At 37.8% G+C, this 14,921-nt stretch overlaps 1 protein-coding gene across 4 annotated transcripts in view; it reads right to left on the bottom strand.

The window, feature by feature from the left end:
* Window positions 1-4,142: 4,142 nt before the first annotated feature.
* Window positions 4,143-14,921, bottom strand: part of PCMT1 (protein-L-isoaspartate (D-aspartate) O-methyltransferase) — a 35,576-nt gene continuing 24,797 nt past the window's right edge. For 3 of the 4 annotated variants that reach the window (XM_082047246.1, XM_082047247.1, XM_082047244.1), the window contains exons 7-8: window positions 13,448-13,617; window positions 4,143-6,522 (exon numbers count right to left, since the gene is read on the bottom strand). In XM_082047246.1, coding sequence (XP_081903372.1) covers window positions 6,510-6,522; window positions 13,448-13,617 — 183 coding nt within the window. In that variant the 3' untranslated portion in view covers window positions 4,143-6,509. Of the gene's footprint in view, window positions 6,523-13,400; window positions 13,618-14,921 lie in introns of all 4 variants that reach the window. The other variant, XM_082047245.1, reaches the window with a different exon arrangement.

Below are 14,921 nucleotides of genomic sequence, written 5' to 3'. Positions count from 1 at the left end.
TTATGCTGGAGCAGAAGGCAGATCCTCTGTGTGAAAAATCTCTATTTGTGGTCTGTCAGATCTGTTTTTCCTGTCCTAAACGCTGACATGTGTCTATCCACACATCTTGGAATATGCTCAGTCCACCTAATTTTCCTACCTTCATGCTTCAGACAGATCAGCAGGGAATATCAATTGCTCTGATAGTGTATACCTGTGGATATTACTCCTCTGTGTATTAGGAGAGGTCATTACAATTTGTTTTGTCAGTGTATTTTCATGTCGATCAAGACACATGTCTCAGTTAGATCGCATTTTATGTTTTCAGTTGTTTTGCCCTTCAGACCTACTTACATACACTTAAGGGTACACATTATTTCAAGGTAGCAGACAATACTTACCTGAGTTTTATCCATAATGAGAAGTCCTATTTTTTTTCCGTAATGCAGGTAGCTTGCTGCCCACTTTTGCAGAGGATCCTAGCCTGAACATCCCCGCTGTAGTCTCTCCATAGCACTGCAGGATTATCGAAGGGGCAGTTCCAAAAGCACATTTGCAAAACAAAAAGGCTGAAACAGGCTGGTGTGATGCTCCATTTGCTTTTTAAATCCTAGATTAAGCATAAGAGTTTCCATCCCAAACTCCACAGAGCGAGTCAGCTGCACGAACCAATTGCAACACAAACATGCCACCCCAAAACAAAGAGTGAGCCCTTCTCGTAAGCCCCAGATTCACCATAATGCATCACTGAGGTCTGCGCTTGCTGCTTTCACAAGCATAAGGAATTGGGATTTTTCAGTTTCTAATGACAAAACCTAGAAGAGTAAAAGCAAAGGGAAAAGCTATAAAAGACCCGGGGAGAGCTGATGGGCATAAAGACCAGACAGCTGCAATAAAAATGTAGTAATTAGTATGAAAGAGCCAATGAAACAAGCAGCTTGACCTGCATAAGAAAAGTGAAACATCCTGTAAACAGGAAAAAAAAAAAAAGGTAGAAGTACCTTGGCTATGTTTTTTCAACTAATAGTTACTTAAAACAAGTCAGAAAGTGAGAATGTAAGGCTACTAAAACATTTGTAATATAACAGAAACACTTGCTGAACATTCCACTCTGCACTGGAGCTCAAAAACACAGAGAAAAGTCTAGAAGGACTGAATCAGCACAAAAAAAGCCGGTTTAGAAACAAGTTTTTAAAGATACCTGCTAGAATTTTGGTATTTGTAAGGCTCTTGGCTGACAGTTATACACCACTCATAAATCAATGAAAAGTGTATTTTGAGCAGGCTAAGAAACCACAGACAAGGCAGAAAGGTTCAGTGCTGTGAAGAACCGAGAGTCGCAGCTTGCAAGGACATCCTCAGCTGTTCAGCCAACAGAAATGTTTAAGCCCATTTTAAAGATGACAGAGGAAGACATTTCAACATAGTTCTTCACAACTACCAGCTCCTAATGCACAGACAAGACTCATTAAAGATATCTAAATTCAAAACAAAATGAGTGAACAACATAGTTACAGAAGGAGCAGGAGACCTGAATGGGTGCAGGGCTGGGAAGGACAGGAAAGTGGGCAGCACAATGGGAAGCAGAGACTATGAAGTTGAATTCCATGCACAAGGGACAACTTTCTTGAGGCTGCCTCTATATCCAGAGGAGATGAGTGGCTCCAGAGCTCTGGTCAGGGCACATGCTTAGGCAGATGCTCTCAATCACGCATTTCCCTAACCAGAAGCCTCTTAAAATGTCCTAGTCCACAAGGCACCTGAAAGTAGAATTACTGATTAACCTCTGATGCCCCATCTCCATTATAGTGAAGAAAGGATTTGGCAGAACATGGCAAACAAGATACTTAGCCTGTTTATAATAAAGACACATAATATGCAAACATGTGCCTAAACATGGTTGAAAAAGGGACTTCAGCTTCTCAGAAGCTGCTCGTTTTCCAGAATATCAGGTCAGTTCCTCAGAAGCATATAACAAAAATGTCTGAATTACAAAAAAAAATTAGAAGATCAAAGTGAGATCTCAGAGAAACCCCGTCAACAATCTTTATGAAAATAGTCTGTTGTTGCTAAAACAGAGGTTTGTTTAAAAGGCATAGGATTAAGCCTCTCAAATTTTCAAGTTTGGTGTGATGAGAAACAAAGCGAGTTCTTTCCATTTCTCCTTCCTGAGGCTTTCAGGCTATTTTCAACAGGCAGCTGAATCTCCTCCATACATAATTCAGCAATAACTATGTCCATTCAATTCATAATTTAAAGAAGTATGGTTTTAGTTCCTGAGCACATTCTGCTGAGCATCTCATTAACACCCTGCCAAGAGCGCGAGAGAACAATAACAGCCTTTCATAAGAAAACTCAGAATGCATCAGCTGCGTTACGAATTTGCACTGCGTGTAAAACTACCACCTGGAACAGAAAGCAGCCCTGCATGTCACAGGTGAGATGTGGGAAATAGACAGGACAGATAGAGGAAAATCTATGGCATTTTGCTGCACAAGGCCAAGCTTTAGTCCAAACCAATTTCCTCAGCCCTGACTAAGCCATGGCAACCCAAACCTTGCCACCGGATGCTCTGAGCACACAATTGCATGGCAAAGACTGTAAAGGCAAAAGGGGTTTCTCATACCTTAAGAGTGTCTGTGCACTTCCCACAACTGGTCTTCAACCCTTCACAATTCTAAGTGGGCAGACAAAAAAATCAAATAGAACCAAAGGCAAACTTTATGAACCCACAAAACCAACGTAAACCCCGTGCTTGAATCCATCTTCTGTATACCACAGCATCTGAACTCCAGTTTATACTTCCTGACGTGTAAGGTCCAGATGTCCTGAAATGCAAAAGACCAATTTCACACCTCATCACCTCCTGCATCCCCCTGCACACATGCTGCTTTTTGGGCAGCACTTCCCCTCCACATTTTTTGTTTGGTCGTTGTTGGGGTTTTTTTGGCACAATGTGCTTGCATGACCTCATCATGCCTTTTTGCTGAGCCAGGGCCACTGCTCATTCAGCAGAATACCTCTTCCACATAATTTGGGACAAAGAACAAGGGTTCCATAAAGATAATTAGTATTTTTGATCTAACTGCATCCTAATATGTCCAAAATCAGCTAAATGGAACCAGAGATACAAATCATGAGCTTAGGTTGCATTACTCACGCCAAAATCAGGAAGGAGTTTCTATCGTATCCTCTTTCTGGGAACTGCATTCCAATCAAATCCTAAATGTCCTGGGGCACATTAATGAGTAAAAGGAAGAAAACGCTGCTGTTGCAAGAATGGGTTATCACCCTTCTTTCTGCCAAGAATGCCACTATTAGTTCAGAGTTTTCCTCTGGACATTTTAGTTTACCTCTTTGTGCTGATGGTTAATTCCCCTGCCCCTCCACAGTGGAAAACCCTGGAGCTTGTCACCCTGTCACAAAAGCTCTGCACACAGGGAGAGAACTGCTGCCAGCTGGACGCTCTGGAGCCTGCCATGCAGTCCCATGCTCCAGGCATTGCTACCGGTTTCAAACTCGCTGACTACAAAACATTTCGGGAATGATCCAGGTGACCTCCATCAGCAGTGCTGGTGCACACTCTCTGTGCACTGGCTTCCCTCCAAAAAGAATTTAAGAAAAAAGAAAAATCTTGAATGGAAATAGTAAATAAACAGGCAGTTCCTGCTATGCAAACAGGAAGCATCCACATGGCACACCAAACTGCTCTTCTCTGTGGAGCACCCAAAACTGTTCATTGATTATCAGAATACAGGTACAGGCTCTTGGTTCCTCTGCTCAAGCTCTGGAGGTCTTCTACTGCCTGATCCCTGAAACAGCCAGACAAGCAACTCGCTGGTTCAGTCAGTCTGTTCTCTCAAGTTCCAGCTTAGAAGTGATCAGAACAATCCAGTGAAACATCACTGCACCTCTTACAAAAACATAGACTTTAATCCTTGCAAGTGGCAGATCATACACTCCTACTGGCTGGGTTCAGCCACAGGCGGCAGGCAGAACTCACACACTGCGCACGCAGCCTGCTCCCCAGAACACATCACTGTGAACTCACAGAGGTTCCAAACAGCCAAATAAAACTCCACTTGCATTCCATATGGTACTGCCAGGCTTGATAACTGCTGCAATACAGTAATTAACAGAAAACAGACACATAGTTCTGGTCATCTAGTAAACCAGTATTTTTGTAGATGCTTGCTTTATTTTTGGACATGTGAAGTCTTAGAAAAACAAACAAACAAACAAAACAACACCCAACACAACAAACCACAACACCACAAAAAACCCCAGACACTTCGATACAGCTTCCTCTCAATTTGTTTTATTTGGCAAAGTAGCAATTCAGACAGTTCACACAGCACTTTCAAGCTCTTCAAATCTGCATTTCAACTTGTCCTCTTCTCCAAGAAGTTTTTACTTCAGAACCATTGCTCCATCATGGAGGGGTTTTCATTTTCCAGCTCCTAAATGCTACTTCTGGATACTCCATTCTGTCTGAGTACCTTGACTATCACCAACCCCTTCAGTGGAAGGGCTGCACTAATCCCAACAGCCTTGGTCCCTGAAGTCTTACACCTCCTGAAGTGGTTCTCTCCAAACAAAGTTGTTGCTGGGTCTCAGCTTTATCGCCTCTTCCAAGTTAGGCTAGCTTATTACACTGTGTCCAGAGATAAGAATTTGGATACAGTTGAGCTCATATCTTGAATTTCACTGATTAAATTAGTAAGAAGATGTAAATAAAGCTGAACTCAAATTGAATGATACAGTGACCAAAAGGTTGAACATCAGCATGCATCATTTAAGATATTTCACTTCAACACCAAGAACTAGATTCACAGTTGATTGTGGGTTAGTACAAATTTGTCAGACGCAAGTGTGTTTTTCTGAATTGTATTTTCTAGAATACACACTATATTAATTCTTTTGTAAGATTTATCTTTGTGTATGTGCTCCCAGGCTGCAGTCAGATTAGGAGGTGGTACATTAACTTGCAAACATCTAAATAAATTGATACGTGTCTTTTACATATGAATAGGATGGGGCTGACCTTCAAAACTAAAGTTATTTAAAATGTTCCTCTTTCATATTCAGAGGCCTTTGAATTTTAACCTTTATGCTTTCAGGGATTAACCCTATCACAAAACTATTGCTGTTCAACTATAATGAGTCAAAGATATTTTTGTAGTGATCACTATGGGTTGTTTGTATGCAAGTTATTTTAGTCTATAATCCTTTTTACCATAAAAAAAATAAAACAATGGTAACATGCTGTTTACTTTCACTCCTGGTTGCTGAAATCTGAGCAAGATGACTCAAGACACACTTTGACCCTTTCCAAAGCAGCTCACCTTACTGCACTGCTTTGCAATTTGCTGTTCACATTTCACAGTACCAAACCAGAAAACCTTGGGCAGAAAACACATTTATAGCCTTCCAACTACTCTTTGTTATGCACATTGAACAACTGCATCTCTATCTATGCTTAGGAGTCCAGGATTTGTTATTCCTTCTGCATGTATCATGTTTTCTTTGTATAGCAATTAAGAATTCACTTTCTAAAAAAGCCAGAATTTTTCCTGGGTGCTCACAATTAGAAAAATGAGAACATTAATACAGCAAGTGGCTTTGCCAAAAACAACTTTCTTTTAGAACCAAGCTGGATTTTTTTTTTAAGAATCTAGCAACCCATATCTTTGTATTCCACTACATACTAATCCTAATCCTTCACACAAGCACCGCCCTCCACTTTTGCTTTTAACTTTATTTGGCAAAGCAGTATTGCATAAACTGTTTGGTGACTGGGACACAGCTTACAGCATATTTAAGGAGTTAAATCCATGTGCATCACAACAGTAGTGAGCTATAAACCAAACGAGAATTTCAAGACTCCGTGAGTTAATTTTAGAAGGAAAGGGAAACCCATGTCTGTTATGTCCGACTTGAACAGCAATGTTTCATAAGAGTGGCCACCCACCTCTGATCTCTTGAAGTTTAATATATACAAATGCCTGGTTTTAAGGTAATAAAGCAGCTGATTGTATCTACTACATGCTAGTCTATGACACCATGTCAAAAGCTTAAAAAGGAAGTTTATGTCCTTTTAGTAGCATCTAGCAGACATCAGAACACACGACACCTGGTATTACCTACATAGTGTCATAAGGTGCACAGAAGCAGTTTTACCAAGGGACACAGGAGCTGAGAAAAGTGAGTGTTCAAGTACCCCCATCAAAATTAGAGTTCACAAGCTATAGGTCTTTATCTGCCATTCTGCAGAAATTCACTTTGAACAAATGAAAGTAAAATAAAGGCATGTTAAATAAAACAGTGCCCATGTAAAACTTTCCACCATTTCATCAGATTTGCCTTGAGCATCTAAAAAAATAAAACAAACACCACGCTTTTCCATGCTGATAACAACAGTATAACGAAGTCCAAAACAAGCTGCAATGCTGTTGGTTTTCAAAAAGCTTTTAGAACTGGAGATGAGCAGTCCACTGTAACACTATGTTTGGGTCAAGATGGTGTAGCTTTTACAATTCATCCCTGTAGAAAGAAAACACATGTAGTTATGTTTCTCCTTCTCTTAGAAATCACATTTGAACATTTTTTATATTGAATCAGACGACGTTTAAATGCTCAAGCACACAGCAAAACTTGAGAAATCTCCTCAAGTATTTAAGAAAAAAAGAAAAATGGCAACAGCAATCCCATAACTTCTCATACTATTATGTGATATATTGTGAAATATGGGTCCCTCTATTTTACGTTTAATGGATCGTTTGTTTTAGCAAACATCCCCCGCATCACACAGCGAGTTACACAGCTACCTGTCATCCAGACTCTGTTGGCTACATGCTGACAAATAACTGAGCCAACTTGCTAGACAGAGTATTGGCAAGAAACATTCTCTGTAGCTGCCAAAAGGCAAGTTTAGCTTCAGCTGCAGTCTCTCAAGAAAGCCAGGAACATAATCTCACCTCAACCTCATGCAGTTTGTACTACTTATTTTATTTGTTTCGCAGAGGAGCTCGATTAGCTCCTGAAGGAACTATGCTAAATCAAGTCTAGATTATGGAAAGGGTGTGTGTGTGCGTGTGTGTGTGTGTGTGTGTGTGTTGAAATGAGAAAGGATGCATCAAGACGTCTCTGTAAATCTACAAGGAATCTAGAAAGTGCAGGCTTTTGTTCCTGCAGGACATTGAAAACACATTAAAACAGGAAACCCATAGAACCCATATTCCAACAGTGAAATTATAATATATTAGTGATTTTAAAAAATATTTCTAAAGCATTAACTTCAATGCAAAATATCCATCAAATTCAAAAACTATGCACTGTGCTGTTGGGAAATTTATACAAAAGTGTTTGCCTTTTTTTTTTTCCCCGCCACCAGGCAACAAGCAACTTTATAGATCTTATATTTAGTAGATGCATCATCCTCATGAGCCAAAGCAAACACTGTTCAAATTAAGAAAAACTTCACTAATGTGATTGCTGGCTCCATACACAATAGTATTTCCAGCTATCATGCAAACTAACCCACAAAAATAGTGCTACATGCATATAAGCAAAAGCTTAAATGTTACAAAGGCATTACCCTTCAGGAACCGTATAGCATGGAATGACAGCATGCAAAACATTCTAAAAGCAACAGAAAAGGCTGTCACAACTAGCGCTTTAATTGCTCGTTTTCTATCTAATGCAGCTGGGATGCAAAATTTGTGATTTCTTAGTGACAAATATTTGCATTCTTTGCACTTTGCACTGCCTTCTATTAGTGAGGTACTAACCATCCAGCTTCAGAGTATTGCAGTAATTACAGAAAACAAAAAAAAGCAGAAGGGGGGAAAACATATCTTGGCAGGGGTAAATAAAAATCTGTTTATAGCCAAAGCTTTGGAAGTTCTCCATATTTGCCTATTTCATAGAATGGGTATTTGCTTACTTTAAACAGATAAAAATAAATCAACATTTGATACTCAGTTTAAAATGCACTGCCGGTCGCTTTAGGACAAGTACTTCATTCATCCTTAATACCTCCAGGAGCTATATCATCAGTTAATACTTACAACTTCAAGAAGCATATGTAAGTAATGGTGGTTTAGTCTCATATGCCTCATTGCTGATTTGATTTTCATCCTGATTCCTACCAGACCCTCTTTGTAAAAGCCTTTTACTGTGATAAATAATTTTTACTCTTTAAATCCTCAAGAAAATGTACACCTAAGAAAAATCCCATATTTATTCTGAAACTATTAAACATGATAATTTTACCGAGCCACAGATGTTTGCAAGATTTTTGCACGATGTTGCTAACACACTTAAGGTATTTGAAGTGTGGGATTTTTTTTTCCTTTTACAAAATGGTAATTGTATTTACAATTCAAATAAGTAATATTAACATGCCAATGTTTTAATTGTTGGCATTTTGTACTGCTTTAAACTATTCCTGACCACATAATAATGTCTCTGTAAGTTACGTATATCCCAGATGTCCCTTTCAAAATATTTTCATATTGTTTGTTAGAACATTTACTGTATTAAGTGGATCAGCTTCCCTCAGTAGATTTTTTCACTTGCTCTTCACTAATCTGAGAAGAGCATGCCAGCCCAAAACAATCCATGATGTATGGATGTATGTGTTAAAATTATGCAGCATTTATTTTCTATTGCTATGAGAAGCTGAGCTTGTATGTTCGCTATTGGATTATACATATCAGAAAGTTTTAAGTCTTAGATCATCAGACAGGTAACACTCCTCAGCTTTCCACCTAATGTGAACAGCTTGCAGACTTAAATACACATCGCAAAACAGCATCAGCTGATCTGAACTTCAGTTGTATGATCAGAAGCTGCCAAGCTGTGAACTCTACCAGCTCTCAACTACTGGTAAAAACCAGGCTGCTTGCCTGCCCTCTGGTCAGTAAAACATCTATCCTGCTACAAAGCTTAAAAGTAGACTCAAAAGATGACTGCTGTTTCCTTGTTAAAAATATCCTGCTGTCCTCTAGAGCCATAGAAAAGATCCACTGCTTAAGTTGTCTTTTCCTCCCTTTTTCTGGCCACAACTATTTGCTGTGATTCTTAAACAGCTCACAACTTCCTTCCACCTTCATATATACACTCCTTCCAACCTGCTTACTAGCTTCTGCTTAGTAAGCTATATATATATATATATATTTAGGTTTTCAGTCATCACAATAGTCCTTCTCAGGCCCTTGGAATTCTAGCAAGAGAATCACTCATCTAGTATCATCAGCTGAGGCATAAGCAACTTTATAAACTCAAGTTCAAGCAAATTTCAGAAGTCATTAGCTCAAAATTACTATTCTAAAAATAAATGTAAGAAAGTTTGAAAGACTTTGGCTTACTAGTAGGGGAAGCATATACAGGAATATTCCACACTTCCCATTAGGAGTATCCAACAACAAACTAAGACAAATCTAATAGGTAGCATTTCAGGTAAATGTCAAGAGTTCATTGTGGAAAAAAAATAAATTAAAAAAAATTAAAATCACAAATCTGATCAACAATAAGATATAAGCTTGGGATACTGGTCAGTCATCAAGTTTTGCGATATGTCTGCACCTCTTTGATGGAAGACATTCAAATTAAATATTTGAATGAGCATTTATAAATTTATCTGAAATCTGTAGCTCACTCTTTTTGATCTACTTCAGTTTTCCTGTCATTAGGCAGCATTTGACTTTCCCTTTTTGATACATCATTCATCTATGAAAAATATGCTGTCATTACTGATACTGTATTTCTAATTCATATTAGGCTACACTCTGAATTTCAGTATCTGCTCAGTGTTTCAGCAACCAATTATTTCTCCCTTCGTAATTTTAAAAGTACCTAGACACAATATTTAGACTTGTAGCATTTTAATCTGAAAAGGTGTTGTTACAGAGTATTTAGTATTTGCTATGATCAGTCATCAAACTGAAAGAGTAGGTTGAAATGACAAAGAAAATGAAATTTTCTCTGCAACCTATTATAGTTTACATCACGTGCATTTTTGCATCATACATAAATTTTGAATTTAACCTAAAATGTTTTGTGCAGAGATATTTTTTTTGCTAAAGTAAAATAAAAACTTTAATGATAATCATTAGTCTGCATAGCCTAAGAAATTCTGGGAAAACAATTTCTGCTAACTTCAACTGAAATTAAACAAACTAGCTCATCAGGGGCATTTGAAACACTGAATAAAAGTTTCTAAGGAGAAACATATTAAAATATTTCCTAACGAAAGTGTTTTCCAAAAGGGTGATTACTCATGTTGTATTTAGAGATAAGTGGGATACAGTAACAGCCCCAGTCTACTCACTACAGTTTTTGCTCAGAAAGGTTATACTGTCACTAAAACTTTGTATTTTATCAGCAAATATGAATTTAGCAGTACATTTCTAAATTATTTCTACTAATGCAATATTTTAAGTTTAAAAAGTAGCTTGTTAACTTTTTGAAACAGCTGGATGTTTGGAAATAAAATCCAAGATTGCAACACAGACTCTCTGCTAAGCATTCCTTACACTGTTATTCTCTTTAAATTGTCCCTCCATATAAGTAGTGAGTGAACTCTCAGAGAGAAGTAAAACCAGAGAGATCCTAATTTGCCAATAAGGTAGCAAATAAGCTGTGTCCTCAACTGAGTGGCACAGGAAGTCTTCTCTCCTCCCTACTTATCAGTAAGAAAAGATAATAATTAGAAAGTTATCCTTACCAGTATAATCATGTAAGTGGGCACCTACTGCTGGATCTCTGGTACACTAATGTATTTCATTTTGTACCAGTGATTAGATTCCTGTGTATGTTCTACTTCTAAATGTACCATGGAGCTACATTTGAGAAGATTCCCCCTAATACTTGGAGCTTAAAAATTCTACTGCAGCTGAACCCAAACTAGAAAACTATGGACTAAATTTAAAGAAATCCAATAACATTCACAAAATAAAATTCTTTATTTAGCATCACAGCATCAGTTTATTGAAATCTACGGAGTCTTCTCCCTCCAGCTAGTCCATATTTTCTTCTGCCAGAAGTTCCAGTTTTACATAGTGAAGAACGATGCAAATGTCTGCAGGTAGGTCTGACCTCAAACACACTTGGAGATCAAATGACTGTTGTGCGGCTTTGTAAAGACCACCTTGCAGCCCTAGTAAGGACCTTTACTAACTTCTCCAACATGTGAATGTCTAAGCAAAACCCGAAGTGGCTTCTTTCTTGCCAACTGGCAGGTCTACCAGCCTAGGAAAATGCTGCTGGCCTATCGATTGTATTTTGTGAAGGGACACCAGTTCTTAATGTGACAAAACTGTTACCTGCATTATGAATGAAACTGTATAATGTAATGTAAACTAAGAAAATGACAAGCTAAACACAGAGGATGATTCTTCAGCTGCTCTAAAAACAATTATTGTTCAATGAATTCTAGAGTCTCTCATATACTACAGCTCTTTATTACAGAAAGACTTAAAAGATGCTCTCTCAGAGGAATCTCTGATCTCTGCTCACAGGTCTTCAACAATTTCAGAAAGAGAAACTGAAATCTAGGAAGTGCAGAAAAAATACCTCTCTCATCTTTGCTGCTGGCATAGGTAACAAATGTTGATTTATAATTACGAGTTTTCTTAGCAGCAGCTGGCTGACCATGCACTTCGGACTCACCAATAAGAAAAAAAACAAAAAAACCCGCCAGTTGTGACCTCCTGTAAGGTCAGCAGTGCACTGGCAGTTATCCTTGAGAAGGAAATGGGCATTTTCTTCAGATCACAAAATGGACAATTAAAGAAAAAACAAACATTACAAGAAGTGGACTTCTGAAATTTCCATGTCTGAACCAAATATAAATGTATGTAGCAAGAAACAACCTCTATGCCACTGTAGTGATCAAGGTAACTATTCAGACTAAGCACTTACCTTTTCTGATAACACCAATGTATATTCTTAACACTTTATTTAGAAAGAAATAATTAAAAACATGAAGTATTTCAGAAAATCACACACAGAATCGACTGGGTTGGAAAAGACCTCAGATAACAGAAATTGATAAGAAAATCTGGGGAAAAGAATCCCACAGTACTCATGACAGAAGAAGGCCTAAAGACAATCTATTACTTTTTCCTGAGCTAGCAGAGAAAATGTAGTAGGAAACTGCAGAGAAGAGATACAATGGCCTTAGAATTCTAGTCCTTAATACACTACACCACCTTCACTAGCACCAAAGGATAACCACTGCCATTCCAGAAACCCTTCAGTAAATGCTGTTTATAAGAACATACGTTGCTGCTACCAAAAAAACTTAATAGCTACTATAATCAGATCAGGTGTAAATGCAGAAATATCTATAAAACCTTGCTGAAAAAAGGAAGGCTTAGGAAGAATACTTCTTTTTTTTTGAGTAAGCAGAGCATGGACTCCAAACTTGAATAAGGTCCACCACATTTGCCAGGGGAGGAAAACAACCACAAAGCAAGACTTCCAAGGCCTTACAAGAGGCAGGAAACGCCGAAGTACCCTAGTGAGGGAATAGTGGCAAATATAAAATCTAAAGTTAGGAGTTATAGAGCTCAAAGTCATTTTCAGAACTCAATACATATCTCTGAACTTCATTAACAGAGATAATACATTCACAAGTGTTTTCTGCCAGGAAGCAAAACAGAACTGCTGCTTTGTTCACTTGCATACTAATGCCTAGTATGGTTTAAGCTGACAGCTGTGTTACGTGTATGTTACTGGCCATCCAATTCAGCAAAATGGAAGGTTTACTACCTCTAGAAAGGCCTCCAGAGTTTGCTGTGTTGTTGAACACAAATATAACCCCATCAGAGACAGACTTTTAATAACATGTCTGAGAATTTTTTTCTGAACGCTGCTCAACTACATTTATACTTCAGGGAAGATGGGATTACCTTCTCCACTTTCTGCTACTTGGAGGCTGAGGGAAAAATGCTCACTAGATCATCTATATTTCCCACAAAGTATTTTACAAAGATTTTATTTCATTTGTGACATTTCAGAAAAATAAAAAATGAACATCCAACTACCACTAACTTACAGGACAACACAATATTTATTCATAAGTAGTATTTTACACTTTACCCTAATTACTGGGCAAGCTAGTTATCAACAGTTCATTAAAGTGAAATTTAAATTTCGAAAATACTGTGTTTAAAACAACAAATAAGAAACTTTAACACACCAAAGACTAAAGAAAACATGTCTGAAAGAGGCAAAGTGCAACCCATGCAACACTCCTCTTCTGCTTTTAAATTAACTCAAACTTAGAATAACCTCCTTTTGGTGATGTAGTAATGCAGACTGAGTCACTTTTCATGGTATGGAGGAGCAGAAAGCAATGACAGCAGCAAAGGCAGGCTTTGCGGTCTATCTGCTTAAAATTCACACCCTTTCACCTTGTGTGTGTGTGGAAGAAGTAAGTGGAACAGAAAATCACTTCCACCTGGACCACTGCTTCTCTTTATCTGTTAAAGGCACATATATCACTCCCATCAGAGGCTTCATTTTGACACTGCCATCTTCTAGTTTGTCATACTGTTCGAGCATCTGGTTTCCCCCTGCAGGGCCAACTGGTAATATCAATCTTCCGCCAGGTTTTAACTGATCTATAAGCTAGAACACAACACAGAAATTAGAATGTAACCAGCCACTTCAGAGAAGCTGGATCCAAAGTTTATTACATTAGATTAACAGCTTTGCCACAATTCATCTATCTACTGTTATGCAGTAGATAATTACTTCAATTAGGCAAAATAAAAAAATGCACTGAAAATGAGAGTATCATGACCACACGGTACAACAACTGGTATTACAGAAGCATTCACAAATAATTTCAAAGGAAGGTAAAACTGTAATTGGATTAACTGGGTTGGTAGCAGTTTTAGCTTCTACGTAAGAGGGGAAAATGTATATCACAAGTTATTTTTACAGCAGATTCAATATTTTAAAACTGCTGGTTTAACTGATGCTTACTGTGCATCAGTACAGGCCCACCGTTGAACATTTTGGGGATAACTGATCTCCCCTTAAACCCACAGAATAAGATTTGAAATTTGTGACTTTTAAAAATATATCTTCCTGGAATAATTTTAAGGTGTCTACAATACACTCGCTACCCAACAGCCCCTCTTTCATTCTGTGAATGGAAAGCGTTTTATGAAACCAGTCTAAAATATATGAATATGAGTAAGATAAGTGACAAGTAACACAGTATGTGATAGACATGCTTGGATTTTTTTTTTTTGCTTTCATAATTAAAGAAGGAGGCTAATCACAGTAGTCTCAAGGAAAATTCAGTACTTCCCAGATGCCATGAAAAAATATTAATCCCTATTACTAACAGAAGTTACAATTAAGAACTGTTTAATTCACTAATAAGCTTTAAATTACCTTTTTAATTTTCCACTGCCAACACTTATCTGGTAACAGCCCCTCTCCCCATAAATAAATAAATAAACAAACAAACAAACCATCAAAACAGGAAAAATAAAACAAAAAAAAACACCAACAAAAACCAAACAAACAAAAATACACCAAACAACCCAATGGCTGATGTCTGGAAAAGTCTAACCCATCTATATCGCCTCAAACCTCCAGTCCTTCACTATCTCCCATTAAAACTCAAGTTAAAAAAAAGTAACTGGTATCTAGCATAACAAAATCATGGTACATATTTCCATTCACCTCATGAAAGGAAGAAGGAAAAAAAAAAACCCACCTTATCTGCAAGAATAAACTTCATGTATACACACTCTAAAGTCCCTAGTTAGTCTTCAGCTTTTCCAGTAAGAACTGCCCTATATCCACCCTGAAAACTAAAGACACATGGCATTGTCTGTATTTCCAGCTGAGCATTTCACATCTTTAACAGGCTCAATACCTTGGAACCTGGGAAACAAATACTTAGATTTTTGTAT

This window comes from Streptopelia decaocto (assembly GCF_964273445.1).
Source record: "Streptopelia decaocto genome assembly, chromosome: 3".
Classification (NCBI taxonomy): Eukaryota; Metazoa; Chordata; class Aves; order Columbiformes; family Columbidae; genus Streptopelia; species Streptopelia decaocto.
This window is presented reverse-complemented; position numbering and strand designations above follow the sequence as displayed.